Source organism: Phascolarctos cinereus, unplaced genomic scaffold, assembly GCF_003287225.1.
Source record: "Phascolarctos cinereus isolate Bilbo 61053 unplaced genomic scaffold, phaCin_HiC Scaffold_9;HRSCAF=440, whole genome shotgun sequence".
NCBI lineage: Eukaryota > Metazoa > Chordata > Mammalia > Diprotodontia > Phascolarctidae > Phascolarctos > Phascolarctos cinereus.
The window spans coordinates 38,052,861-38,068,272 of NW_027556402.1; the positions used below are offsets into that span (position 1 = coordinate 38,052,861).

At 36.6% G+C, this 15,412-nt stretch overlaps 1 protein-coding gene across 2 annotated transcripts in view; it reads left to right on the plus strand.

Annotated features, from left to right (window-relative positions):
* Positions 1-15,412, plus strand: part of UNC5C (unc-5 netrin receptor C) — a 401,391-nt gene that overhangs the window by 254,969 nt on the left and 131,010 nt on the right. For both annotated transcript variants that reach the window (XM_021008379.2, XM_021008380.2), the window contains exon 3: positions 10,904-11,047. In XM_021008379.2, the coding sequence (XP_020864038.1) occupies positions 10,904-11,047 (144 nt within the window). The remainder of the gene's footprint in view (positions 1-10,903; positions 11,048-15,412) is intronic.

The window sequence follows — 15,412 nt, forward strand, 5'->3', positions numbered from 1 at the left end:
TTGCATTTTTACATCTGTATAACTGGGGAAATAAGGCATAATAAAATGATATCAGGAGAATAATAGCTCCTTGAAGGCAGGGACTATTTCATTTTATCATTAAAATATCATCATCATAGGGTATTCAAAGTTGTGTCTTTTGGGTATAGTTCCAAATTGTTGGACCAATTCTTAGCTCTACCAGCAGCGGACTGGTGTGGCTATCTTCCCATGGTCCCTCTAACAATCATTTTCCTTTTTTTTGTAATCTTTGACACTTTGATGGGTGAAACATCAGAGTTAGATTTATTTGTCTTTCTCTTACCATTAATAATTTAGAACTTTTTTTATGTGGATCCTGATATCTTCTCTCTCTTCTTTTGAGAAATACCTGTTCATAACCTTTGACCATTTTGCTACTGGGGAATGGCTATTGTCCTTAGATATTTGTATCAATTCCTTAACACCTCAGAATTCATATCTAGCATTCTTTCTCTGCTTGATGTGGATACAGGATGTGGGTTATATACAATATCCTGAGTATTTCAAGTAGCAAAGTGAAAAGTTCCTCAAATTCTCCAACAACCCCACGTTATCAAAGGCTGACCCCATAAATCCTATAGCAGCTTTGCTTTCTCCCTGATCCTCACATGCATGCACAGAAGACTGAAGCTCCCATTCCCAACAATTCCTCTTAGTCTTTCCCTCCTTCTTATTCTAGTCACTTTCGACTTCTTTCTCTTTTGTTCCTTTGTGTCATATACCACTTTGGCAGTCTGGTGAAGCCTGTAGACCCATTCTAAGAACAGTGTCTTTAGGTAAAAATAGTGTGTATGTGTGTGTGTGTGTGTGTGTGTGTGTGTGTGTGTGTGTGTGTGAAGGATTACAAAGGAAAATAACTATGTCAAGCTTTCAGAACTTTTTTTTTAATTCCTAGACCCCAGGTTCAGAATTCCTGCTCTAGTTTATTTAGTCTTCTCCATTTTATAGGTTCACATTTTCCTTCTATTTTTGTCATGTCCCTTCTGAGGTAATAGCTTCTCGAACATCCAATTTTAACTACTTCCTCTACCTCATTTCTTTTATCATATTTGTAAATCTTGCCCCTAATAATGTCTCTAATCCCTTTTTCCATTAGGTATGGAAACTCCTACAGTAGCCAGCTGTGTACTGTCTACATCTTCTGTAAATCACCCTCCCCCACACCCAAGTTGCTTTCCCTTTCCTTTGAGTAATTGGATAGGATCCTGTAATCTGCCTCTTACTAGGTGCGAGGAGGTTCAGATTGGGTCACTTCCATAAAGAGACAGGCCAGGGACCCTCTTTTCTCCTCCATCCAATTCGTTAAGTTGATTATGTTAGCTATGCCCAGCATGTGGCATGCCTTGAGATGGGATGTTGAGTGGAAGCTAGCTGTCTATGTTACAGTTGTCCTTTGTTATTTTTTAAGGCTTTACTTTTTGTGGCATTTCTATCTTCTTATCTTGTGTTTAGCACTTTAGTTGTTTTGTGAATTTTAATTATGCCATTTTTCCAATCACATGTTCCTATACATGTATTATTTTATTCTTTATCTTGTTTGCATATTTCATTATTTTTATTAAGTTTATAATAATACTTAGTAAACAATAATGTTGTCATATCAATATTTAGCTTTTTCAATGGATTATTACTGTTTTAGCACGTTTTCATAATAGTATGTAGTAAACAATAATGTTTTCATATAGAGGATATAAGTGTTAAATCTCATTTATGAGAAAAGGAGTAGTTTAAGCCTATTATACCTGCCTGCTTGCAAGAGAATTCAAAATGGCTCCAAAATTAAGACAATACAAAATAAGCAAAGAAATTATGCAAGGAAAATAAGGTTTTTCATTATGTCCTTTGTTTTCCATACTTCGGTTCATTTTTGTTGTGATATAGAACTGAAATTCCCCCTCAATGGAGGAATAGTTTAAGCAATTATATCATGTCATGTAATCTTATTGTGCCAAACAATAATGACAGAATTAAATATTCAAAGAAACTTTGAAGGAATTTTATGAACTGACATATACTGAAATGAGCAGAATCAAGAAAACCATTTTTATGATAACCATAATAAAGTAAAGGAAAGCTTTGAAAGACTTCAGAATTCTAATCATTAGTGAAAAATCCTGACTCCAGAAAATTGATGATGGAGTATGCCTTGTGTCTCTTAAAAGAGGATCAAAACAAGATGTGTTTTTAGACAGGACCTCCCACCTCAGATTCATGTAATCACAGAAGGCCCAGAAAGTAATCACAAAGTATAAAGGAAATAGTCAGGATTTTTCTTCAATCCCACAAAAAATGTACAAAAAATTCCTTTATCAACTTGAAAAGACTATAGCTTCTATATTTATATAAAAGAAACAATTCATTCTGTAGTGGAGTTCAGAGAGTATGTTACACTTGTTTCTACTTGTTATAAAGGAAGACTGCTAATAGGGAGATGTGGGGTGAATTAAAGGCTAATGATAGGGAAGAATAAACAAAGAAGGAAAGAAAGGAAGGGCAGAGAGAGACAGAAACAGAGAGGGAGAGAGAGAGTATGCAATAAATATTAAATACACAGAAAAAAAACAAAGCAGAAAGGGTCACAAATAGAGCAATTTTGTTACTACTTGCTTAAATTGAATATACCCTTTAAAAATAAACTTAAAAGAAATTCAGTTCCATACACAGTTCTTTTTAGTTCTTTGAAATTTTGAGATTTTGTATTTTTTTATGATTGTTAAGTTCCTAATAAAAAAAGAAAAAAAAATTTAGGACTGACAGTAACTCTAAGATTTGGCTTTAAAATCTTGCCTTGAGGATATGTTATTTTTGTTCTAGTTAGGTTCACAAATAACTATAGAAATTATCGTGTTTATTGTGTAACATTATATTAAATTATAATGGAATAAAGCTTGTCTCTGATATCTTTATAAACTGAATTTTATCAAGCTATCCAGAAGTGTTATTATGTCTCATATTTTATATTATATTAGCGAAAACTAATACGATTAAGCTCTTATAGAGAGCATAAGAATATTACCACACTAATTCAATAAACATTTTGTAACATACTCCAGAGCTTTGTTACAATGTAGAAACCTGTGCTGTAACTGAGACTGCGCGATAATGAGATTTCACAGTATGACCTTGGTAACCCTTCTCCCAATACGGAAAAGTCCTAGCAAAGTCGAGCTCTCAAGCTTACACAACATGATGGCTTGGCACTTTTCCCCTCCCCTCCTACTCTCCAGAGGTTTAAATAAAAAATTTTAAAATGAAGGAGTTAGCCCAGATCTGAACATTAAGGAGTACATTTTAAAGAATGTTTAATATACCATTGCTTTCTCAGTTGATTATCACTGCTTTTTGGCAAAATACATACAAGGTATGTAAAAATGGAGGTTATATGGGACAGGTGCCCTGGACTTGGTGTTAGAACTAAATTTAAATCCCACTTCAAATACTTATAAGTAGTAAACTCTCTGTGCCTCAGTTTCCTCATCTATAAAACGAAGAGGGTCAAATGATGACCTCTGTGTTCACTTCCAGTTCTAAATCTCTGAGATGCTGGGCAAGTCATTTAACCTCTCAGTGACCCCAGGAAACAGGTAGTTTCCTACCTGTGACTTCTGGCACTAAAAACAAAATTCTAATAATGTCAAGTACTGAACTGATGTAAAAAGTCTTCAGAAAGCTCAATGGATGACCTCAGTTACACTATGTCAATGCAGTCTAAATTTCAGGGGGAAAAAAGTGATTTAAAGGATTAGGAAGCTGTAAACACCAATCTGTCCATTACGGTGTCTCCTGGAAAACCCTTTACTGCTTTTATGAAACTGAAATTTTAATTTAAAAGTAATACATAAAAGTTAATCGACATGATATCATTGACACGTTTGATGCATGATATTAAAGAAAAGCTAGACAGTGGCATTTGTACCTAGAATTTTTAAGTCTTCTCAGACTCCTTATTAACTAGTCAACTCTGCTTATTATAAGGTTTCATGCTGTAGCTCTCCAATTACTGTCCTGTACCCTGGCTCCCGACCACAACAAATCCTATTATAAAAGCAAATCATTGCAAACTTCAAACAGCATGGATTCTAGAGGCACCATTATTAAAGAGAGTGTAGAGATGGGAAACCTTTGATGTTATTAGACGTGATGGAAAATACACATTTCTATTTGAGTATACTCAGTACACAGAAACTTTTTTTCCCCACATTAAATGGCCTGAAACCAATTTGGAGCTACCAAAAGCTTTTCAAAGCAGTCCTCCTTAGAAAAGGTGCTTATGCCATTTCAAAATTCAAGTCAGCGTGCTTTCTCCATCCAAGGCCATCAACTAGAGTTGGAACTTTATATTCAAAGGTTATTATTTATTTCATTCAAAGCCATCTCTGGTTTTATGAGTAAAATGTCATAGGTAATGAACTTATCTACGGTTAATGAAAAGCTGGTGTGTAGCCAGTACCGAAGTCTGAATAATGCCTCTGATTTTATGGAGCTCTTGATGATAAAGTTTTCGATGTTTCTTTCTGACTTTTTTTTTGTTCTTATGTTAACCACAGATTGGAATGTAAACTGTGGGCTAAAGGATGGGACAACTACATGCAAACAGTAATTAATCCTCTTCTTTCTGAATGGGGCCTCTGTCAAATAAAAGGCAACCTCAAGGTGCATGCCAGGCTCCCAAAGCCCATGGGGTGTAGCAGGCCACACAATTGGGCACATTCATTCAGTGAATATCACCTTGTATTCCCCATGGCAAGGGAATGGAACTGTGGCTTCCTGGAAGACTTCAGATCTGTGGTCAACAGAACCACTCATGATGGTAGCTGGTTAGAAAGGAACAGTTGACTGAGTGAAAATCCCATATCTTTTCATCCGTTTTCCTGGAATTGCTTTAAGTAAAAGTAGCAAAAAGAAGCCTGAGTTTATCATCTCAGAACACTAAATATTTGTGTATGGTTTCACATTCCTGAGCCTATTTGTTGGTCTGAATTTTATAGTCACCATAGCTTTAAGGTAATACACACATATCTGATTTATCCATCCTTCAGCTCAGTAAATTAAGGCATTTAAGAAGAATTTCACTTCTAGTAGCTGAATAGCAGCGTTTGCTCCTTCCTTCACCTCAAAAACAGGCAGTAAATAAACAGCTAAAAAAGTAAGCCAGAGGACTAAGACTAGAGAGACAGTGGGATTAAAAACAAAAAGACAGGTACCAACTTTTAAGCTGTCTGATCTTGTGGGAGGTCACTTGCTTTAGCCAAGCCTGTTTGCTCATTTATAAAATGGGAATGAAGATAATTTACATGACCTACCTCTCAGACCTATGGTGACGGCACACTTTATTGCGCTGTATAATAATGTGAGTAGTTAGAAACAATATAGACCTATGTTGTTGCAGCCAGTTTGGGGATATAAGACTAGTGATCAAATGTTGTGACTTGAATGGAAAAGTGGCCTCTATGCGTGTCTTTGTAGTGTAGCACAGAGCACTGTTTAGCAAAATAGGGGAGAACTTTTGCCTGAAACTCTTTGCCTGAAAGGGAACATTAAAGTCTATTTTACTGAAGACTAACAGGAATACAGCGTTTTAATTAATTTGTATTATTGCACGTTACATAAAATTGACCACCAAATTTCAAAGAATTAGGATATAGCGAAACACATTTGACATTAAACCTACAGCAGGTTAATTTAATTTTGAAAAATTGCTAAGACGCTTTAGGATCTGAGTCATCATCATAGAGGTATTTTCCAGGCTTCTTACTCCATTAGGACACTGTAGACATCAGGCTTCAATTCATAATCTGTATAGTTGGATTGAACATGTACCCAGAGAATGGAAGGATTTCTTGGCGGGAAATCCTTGTTCTCCCCTGCGATGAAACAGCCTACATTCTTCCCAACATAAACTTGGAAAATCTATCATCTCTCCTCTCATTCCTTTACCTTGAGAAAGATGAATCAATGGTAGAACAGAAGAGCAACTTAAAGGTCTCCCTTATTCAGATGCTCCCATCATAGCATCTGCTGTGTGTATATCCTCAAAGTTTCTGGATGTTCTGCCTCTTCGAATACCTCTTCCTGTTCCATGGCTATTGGTTGTCCCCGAGAGGTCAATGCCCCAGGTCTGCTACTGACATATCATTAGCATCTCTAGTTTCTAGAGTCTATCACATCAAGTGAATTGCAGGTTTAACGGTATGGGAAAAACTGAATGTGTCTTTCTCTCTCAGAACCTTTAAAGGATTGCCTACACAATAATAGTTTAGTGGTAGCTCTCAGTTACAGAACAGTTACTGGTCTTAGTATTACAGGGCCCTTCTACAACAGGGAGATTTCTACACTTAGGAAACCACAGATCTGAACAACACCCCCCATAACCTTCCAAAAATTATACATGTGTGTCTGTGTTTAGGTGTATATGTCTGGAAGCCTCGAGTGAAAATAATTGTTAGATAACCAAAGTAACAAAGGCTATCTATATGTCAGTGAATCTCTGATTTCCTCTCTGTGGTCACTTCCTTCACTGAATACACATCATAGCCCATCCATGCCTTTTCAACCTGTGTGATTCCTTACTATTTCTTTCCATAAGCCATCAATGGAGGATGTGCCCAATGCCCTGCAAGCCTTGTTCTGCTTGAGATATATCAAACTGGATGTCCAGTAGACATCTTAAACTCAACATGTCCAAAACAGAACTCTTATCTTTCCCCCTTAACTTCCTGGATTTCTCACTATCTCTCACACCCAAATCCAATCTGTTGCTAAGGATTGTTGATTTCCCCTTTGCAACATCTCTGAAATATGTCCCCCTTTCAACTCTGACACTGCCACCACTCTAATGCATACCCTCATCACCACACACCTTGATTACTGTGATAGCCTGCTGGTGGGTATCTCCCTGCTCCAATCTATCTTTCATTCAGTGACTAAAGTGATTTTCTTAAAATGTAGGTCCAATCATGTCACCCCTCAATTCAATAAACTCCAGTGGCTTTCTATTGCCTCTAGGAGCAAATATTAAATGCTCTATTGGGTATTGAAAGCCCTTCATAATATAGCCCACTCCTATTTTTCTTCTTATACCTTAAACCTTGTCAGTCCAGTGACACTGGCCTCCTGGTTAATTCATGAACAAGACACACCATTTCTTGGTTCTAGACATTTTCTCTGACTGTCCCCCATGTCTGGAATGCTCTCCTCCACTTTGACAACTGATCTTCCCTTACTTTATTTATTTATCTATCTATCTATCTATCTATCTATCTATCTATCTATCTATCTATCTATCTATTTTTTTATTTGGTGAGGCAATTGGGGTTAAGTGACTTGCCCAGGGTCACACAGCTAGTAAGTGTCAAGTATCTGGTCTGAGACTGGATTTAAACTCAGGTCTTCCTGACTCCAGGGCCGGTGCTCTATCCACGGCACCACCCAGCTGCCCCTTACTTTATTTATTTTTCTTGGCTTTCCTTTAATTCCCAACTAAAATCCCTCCTTCTACAGAAAGCTCTCCCCAATCCTTCATAATTCTAGTGCTTTTTCTATGTTAATTATGTCCTATTTATCATATATACCTATATGGATATGGCAAATAGGAAATAATAATCAATAATATAACTTCTATTATTGATAATATTGTTATTATTGCATAATAATTATAATATTATACCATAACGATATATATTGTTGATAACATTAGTAATAATTGATGACAATAATTAATCATGAATAGGAAATTATACACACACACAGGATGAATAGGAAATAATATGTGTGTATATATGTTTGCATGTTGTTATTTTGTTTCACCCATTAGTCCTTCCTTCTTTAGGGCTTGGACTGTCTTTTGCCTCTTTTTGTATCCCCAGGGCTTAGCACAGTGCCTCGCCCATGGTAAGCATTTAATAAATGTTTACTGACTGATTGATATTTTATGGAAATGAGTATAGCACACAGGCTGACAACTATTAACCCTCTCTCTTCCAGTTGCAACAGGAACCTTCTCTGTTCATATGTCTTGGCTCCTCTTATTACAATAAAATGTAGAATGTGTGCTCCTTGTTTTACTCTTGCTTTTCCATTTGTATAGCCAAAATTTATGCAGTTTTTTTCATTCATTCATTCCTTTATTTATACATTTGCACTTGCTATATTTTATTTCATTTTGAGGGCACAAGCTGTTAATAGACTGCAGTCTACTGAAGTAGAGCTGGTAAGGACCTCAAAACTTGTTTAGTCCAACCCACTTACCTTATAGATGAGGAAACTGAGGTCTAAGATAGATAATAATTAGTAATAATAGCATTTGTAGGGCACCTTAAAGTTTACAAAGATAATAAGTATCAGAAACAGAATTTTAACCCAGGGTGTATGACTCTAGAGCTAATGTTCTTTCCACTTTACCCCAGACTAGCCTTCAAAACAGGACTTCAGAACCAAGATTCGGAATTACTGTTGAACTAAAAACATTTCTCTATGCCTTTCAAACCAAGGTAAAAAGAAATAACTTATTGAGAATCACAACTTTTTTTTCCTTATGTGATTTTCTTGCTTGCTTTGCACTTTTAAATATTGTCTCAAGTTCTTTTAAAAGGAGACAAGATATAATTAACATAAATAAACTAAACCTATTTTATAGTCAGGATTTACAACTTAGAGATATATCAGGGTTAACAACGCCCTTCTTTAATATTCTTACATGTCTACTTTAAATTCCATTAGTCATCTTAAGAAATCCTCTCAAATGGCTTTAGAGAAGCACCATGGAGGCAAGCCTGCCTAATAAAAGCCCTCTGTAACCAGTAGGTAGGGCAGCTAGATGGCACAGTGGATAGAGCATTAGGCCAGGAGTCAAGAAGCCCTGAGTTCAAATCTTGCCTTAGATACTTGCTACCTATATAACTTTGGGCAAGTCATTTCACCCTGTTTGCCTCAGTTTCCTCATCTGTAAAATGATTTGGAGAAGGAAATGGCAAGCCACTGCAGTATCTTTGCCAAAAAAAAAAAACTAGGCTTGAAGATGGAAGCTCTGGGTCCAAATTCTGGTTCTAATTCTTATTAGCTATATGACTGGATCAGCCGATTAACTTCTACAAGCCTCATCATTTCAGTGGTCTTAATAATTTTTGCATTGCCTACTATACAGAATTGTTGTGAGAAAGGTACTTTAAGAACCTTAAAACCTAGTGGAAAATGTAAGCTTCCCTTATTGTGAACAAAGTTTCACTAATTCTCCCTTGCAAAGCTCGTGGTGTGATCTCACTGTCTTCAAGGGTACCCTCCCCCTCTCTAGATGTTACCACACAGGATCTAGCAATCTTCTTGGCAATCCCTGAATTCAATAATCTTGGGGATTTGGCAAAACTTAATGATTAGACAATGAAAAGAGTGCTGGATTTGAGATCTGAAGATCTGAATTCAATCCTGGCTGTGCCAATTAATATCTGTGATACCCTAGTAAGTCCCTTCTCCTCCTTGGGCCTTGGATTTTCCATCTACAGAATGAGGTGTTTGATCCCCTGGGATCCTTTCCAGCTCTGAGTTGCCAAATGAAATTTAAATCATGAGAATAACCAGGGGCTTTCCCAATATAAATAGAGAAACTACTAATTATTCTGGATCATAGGTTCATTGGATTTAGAACTGGAAGAGACTTTAGAGATCATCTAATCTAACCCTTTTATTTCACAGATGAGGAAACTGAGTTGTGAAATGTTAAGTGACTTTCCCAAGGTCACAAGGGTAATTAGCGGGGCACATGACACAATTGTTATATCATATTATTATGTATGAGTGGGGAAATGATTTATTTTCTGGTTGTTTTAGATTTTGGGTGAATCAAAGGTATCTTATTTAGTATTTCAGTCAGATTTGACATTTAACTTATAGTATTTAAAGAATGAGTATGAAACAGTCTGAAAACTGTATTTTGGAATTGGGAGAGTGGCAAGTTGTCAGTGATGACTATTTGTTCCAGTCTTCTTAAATACTATCTTTTAAAATGGACTTCTATCAAGTAGACATGGAATAGTGGAGAAAGAGCTGGTTTGAGAGCCAAGGTCCACTTCAGACATATCCTATGACCCCGGCCAGGGTCATAGACCACTTTATCTCCAGCATCTCAGGCATTTCTCTAAGCCTGTGAGATGCCAAGCTGCTGTCTAATCAGTACAGGTAAAGGGTGTTCACTCATGGAAGTTCTCTACATAGATTAAATCACAGATCCAAGTTTTTTAAAAATGGATTGACATTAAATAGCCATTATTTTATATTCCCAGTGAGTTCAGTAGCACTAATGCAATGCTGAGAGAGAGAGAGAGAGAGAGAGAGAGAGAGAGAGAGAGAGAGAGAGATTGTAGGCTGTGATATATATAGACATGTCTCTTTTTATTTTCCCATGTTGTTAGCTTCCTTTTCCTTGGTTCACACAGACAACTTGAGGAGTGGGCAATTTGGGAACAGTCCTGCTTGGGGGATGGGGCTGGTGTTTTATCAAAATCCTATTAAATGATTGTGAACATTCCTAGGAGATGAAAAATTTAATTTGGTAAGGAAGAAGATGGCTCCGCGGATAGGAAATGATTTTTCTGGCCACATTGTGAAGGGTGGAGTTTTGTAGAGTGCAAAAGATATGGGGTCAAGAAGTCCCAGAATAAAAAGTAAGAAAAAGCAAAGGGTTAAGCAAGTAAAATGAATAGAGCAGACAGAAGAGGCGAGCCTGATGAGAAAAGTGATAAAAGCAGTGCTATATCTGTGATATGATTACACAGCTCTGCCAAGCATCATTTTTAAAAAGATCCTATTAAAAGATACATATGGCCCATTTTTTGGCATGTTGCCCTTTTATGAGTCTTATCCTTATACGAATGTTAATTTCTTCTGACAGGTCTCATTGTCCGGGAAGTGAGCATTGAGATTTCCCGGCAACAAGTTGAAGAGCTCTTTGGACCTGAAGATTATTGGTGCCAGTGTGTTGCCTGGAGCTCGGCAGGCACCACCAAGAGCCGTAAAGCCTACGTGCGCATCGCATGTAAGTAAGGCCTCTCTCCTAGCTGGAGTCAGTGCAGTTGATGGGAGGGGAAGGAGAAGGGATGCTCAACATGAACCTGCTCTGGTTTTCAATCATTCCAATCAAAGAAAGATGAGGTTTGTGTGGTCTTGTTACCCAACAAGTAACAGCTCACTGAAATCTTTGTGCTTCACGTATGCTTTTGTAGCCTAGGGTTTCAAAGTATATGAGCTCTATTCTTTTTTTTTTTTTACTGAACTCTGAATTAATACAATTTACTTTGTCTCATTCTCACCTTCCACCAATGGATAAAAAAGAAAAGAAAAACTCTCAGATCAAATACAGTCAAACAGAATAAATTCCTAAGTTGGCCATGTTCAAAATATATATGTCTCCATCTGTGCCATCATCTCTATCAGGAAGTAGGTAGCATACCTGGGCCCACTAAAATCATGGCTGGTCATTGTGCTGGTCAGAGTTCTCAAGTCTTTCAGAGGTGCCTTAAGGATGTTATTGTTTATCGTATGACTTCTCTTCATTCTGCCCATTTCACTTAGCATCAGTTTATGTAAATCTAACCAGGTTTCTCTGAAACTGTTCCTTTCATCACCTCTTAAAACACTATACACACACACACACACACACACACACATACATATGTGTGTATGTATGTGTATACATACAAACATATACATAATACAAACATACATGTATATATATATGTGTGTGTGTGTGTATATATATATATATATATATATATATATATATATAAAATCAATGCTTCTGTAAGTCCTTCAGGATAGTAATAGTGATAATAATGAGGAGGAAAAGGAGGAGAAGAACAAAAACAAGAAGAATAAGAAGAGAAACAACTAGCATTTTACACCACTTTATGGTTTACAAAGCACTTTCCCTATGTTATCACATTTGATGCCATTAGAGTATCATTTACTCAATGATTGATTGCTTCAGTAAGTTAACTAGATCCTGAGTAAATGAAAGGGTTGTTGCTGCTTTTAAGAGTGCCTCATTATCAGGGAGAAATATGCATCTTCTCTTGGGGAGTATGATTCCTTTTCCTTAACGCAATGTAGTTTACAAAGCTGCCAAGCCAAAGGCAGCTTGTTATGACAGTACGGCTAAGTTAATATGTTGCCTGGAGCTCAGCACCACAAATATGTTAAGCTAATCTGTAGCCTGTGCAGGCGCCAACAAGAGCCGGAAGCTTTTTTGTATTTGGGGGAGAGTAAAGTGGGATGAGAAGAGATCTTATCTGGATTAAATTTCCTTAGGGTTGATGTTACAGATCTTTCTTTATTAATGAAAGCATGTCATACCAACTTTTTTGGTATTTTAATCATGTCTGCCTTCAGTTGAGTTCTACACTTATTCTCCAGTTTACACTGGAGAATTATCTACTGTAATCTAGTGGGAAAAGCCATGCTGAGCCCACCTTCTTTGAGTAACTTGAAAGAGGATGCCTTCCTACTAGGTGGTACAGTGGATGGAGTTTTAGATTTGGCATAAGGAAGACCTGAGTTCAAATACTGTTTAGACATTTACTAGCTATATGATCCTGAACAAATTACTTAATCTCTCTCAGCCCATTTCCCAATCTGTAAAGTGAGAATAATAATAGCACCTACCTCTCAGAATTGTTGCAAGGAAAAAATGAGATAACATATGTAAAGCACTTTGCCAACCTTAAGGTGCTATATAAATGCTAGATATTATCATAATTAATGAAGATGACCCATAACAACATGGTACTACCAAATTAAATAACTACAGAGTGGGAGGGGGAAGATGATTCCTTAAGAGAATATTTAAAATTAGTTTCTAATCATAATCACAAGAAACAGTGTGATAGAAAAAGACATCATTGCATATTTTAGATGTTTTATGGTCAATGATCACATCTATTTTAAATTATTATTCCAGTCTCATTACTAAAGCAAACCTTGTTGAACCTCAAGTCATAAATGATAAAATTTCAATTTATAAGAATTCCCTTTCCATCAATGTTTTTTAAATAAAACAGAGTTGCACCAGGGTACTTAATATCCACTTACCAGTAGAGAGATTTTAAAAAGTGACCCTTCTGCCTTGGACACAAAAATATAATTAAAAATTAAAACATTCTTTCCTCTGGAACAAAAACGTAAAATAATTAGAATTTGAGCCTTTATTGAAAAAAAAAATTCCTCCCCCCAGTGTCCTTGACTTTCTTGCCTTCTGGAGCCATGCTTTCTCTACTGCTAGCTCATCCTTGAACTTTATTTATTACCTGGGGTCTCCTTGCCCTGAAAAAGTCTACAACCCTGTGGCCTGTTTACCATATAAAATATATAAGCTCTGCCTCACCTTCTCCCTTTGGTGAGTTCCTTTGGGGGCCTCCATTTTATAGAAGGGACAAGGCCAACTTTTATTCTCCTCTGGACCTATCCCCAATTTTATCAATTTTAAAACCATGCTCGTTTTACATGTTATCGTCCTTCATTAAAATGTAAACTCCTTGAAGGCAGAACTACCTTTCTTTTTGCTTATATTTGTATCCTTAGTCTTTAGCTTAGCACATTACATTGCACTTAGTAAATGTAAGCTCTTAGCAAATGTTTGTTTCCTCCCTTCATTCACACAAAAGTTGGCTTCTTGCCAGTTGTCTTTATGTTTAGATACTTAGAAAATACTCAAATATTCAAATGAATCTGTGATCTTATTAATGTGGATATTTATCCCAACAATATAGATTGCAATCAACCCATAACTATCCAATCTATGGGGCTCTTATGCTTGTCCATATTCATTATCCTGCATATTGGGAACCTTCCTTGCTTTTTCCTAACATTTCTTTCTATTATCTTTTACTTTATGCAGCACAATATGAAAAGAGAATACTATGTGAAAATGTGAATCTCCATTTTATACTGCTTGTTTTGTTAAGTTTATAATAAATTTAACAAGTAACTTTCCAAATTATCCTTTGCCTGTACTTCCTTCTAAATATCCTTGTGTTTTCTTTTGCACATTTTTTCAAATTTTAATGGTATTTTATTTTTTCCAATTACACATAAAGACAATTTTTCATTCATTTTTCATAAGATTTTGAGTTCTAAATTTTTCTCCCTCCCTCATCCCTAAGACAGTAAGCAATTTGATATAGATTCTATATATGTACAATCACGTAAAACATATTTCCATATTAGTCATGTTGTGAAAGAAGAAGCAGAACAAAAGGGAAAAAAGTGAAAATAGTATGCTTTGATCTGCATTCGGATTCCATAGTTCTTTCTCTGGAGGTGGATAGCATTTTTCATCATGAGTCCTTTGGAATTGTCTTGGGTCATTGTATTGATCAGAATGGTTAAGTCATTCAGAGCAGATCATTGTACAATACTATTGATACTGTGTACAATGTTCTTCCGGTTCTGCTCATTCACTTTGTATCAGTTCATGTATCTTCACAGTTTTTTTTCTGAGAGCATCCTGCTCATCATTTCTTATAGCACAACACTACCCCATGACATTCATGTATCACAACTTGTTCAACCATTCCCTAATTGATGGATATCTCTTTAATTTCCAATTCTTTGCCACTAGAAAAAGAGCTGCTCTAAATATTCTTGTACATGTAAATCCTTTTCCCCTTTTTTATGATTTCTTTGGGATACAGACCTAATAGTAATATTGCTGAATCAAAAGGTACACACAGTTTTATAGCCCTTTGGGCAGACTTCCAAATTGCTCTCCAGAATGGATGATCAGTTCACAGCTCCACCAACAGTGCATTAGTGTCCCAATTTTCCCAGATCTTCTCCAACATTTATCATTTCCTTTTCTGTCTAGCCAATCTGATAGTTGTGAAGTATCAACAAATGATTACTACGTACCAGACTGTGCTAAGGACTGGGAATATCAATACAAGCAAAAAGAATGATAGTTCTTGCCCTCCAAAAGCTTACATTCTAAATCAGGAAGACAGCACATAAAAGGAAGCTATAAAGTTGGGAGCTATGGAGGAACTGGGAGAAGCATGTTGGAGAAATTAGTCTAGATAGTCAGAAGTATAGCCCAAAGAGCAAAGGAGTGAACCAGATTGGCTTGGATAGTTTTCTTAAAATAGAGGTTCTGGGAAGAACTGACTGACTAATCATAGTTCGGAGGGTCACAAGAGTCACATGATCTGCCAGGGTGAGAAGGCTGCATTCTTCTGGTCACTGAGTGGAGGCAGTTTGGGATTCCTGCCAGGATGGAGGCTTAGGGTCAGCTAAGGCTGCAGGGTAAGTTCCTGAAGCTCCTTGGTGCCGCAGCAAGGGCTTATCATCATTGTCGCCTGCCCCTCCTCTGTCCAGGCCATTTACAGAAGCAACAGAAGGGGACAGACAC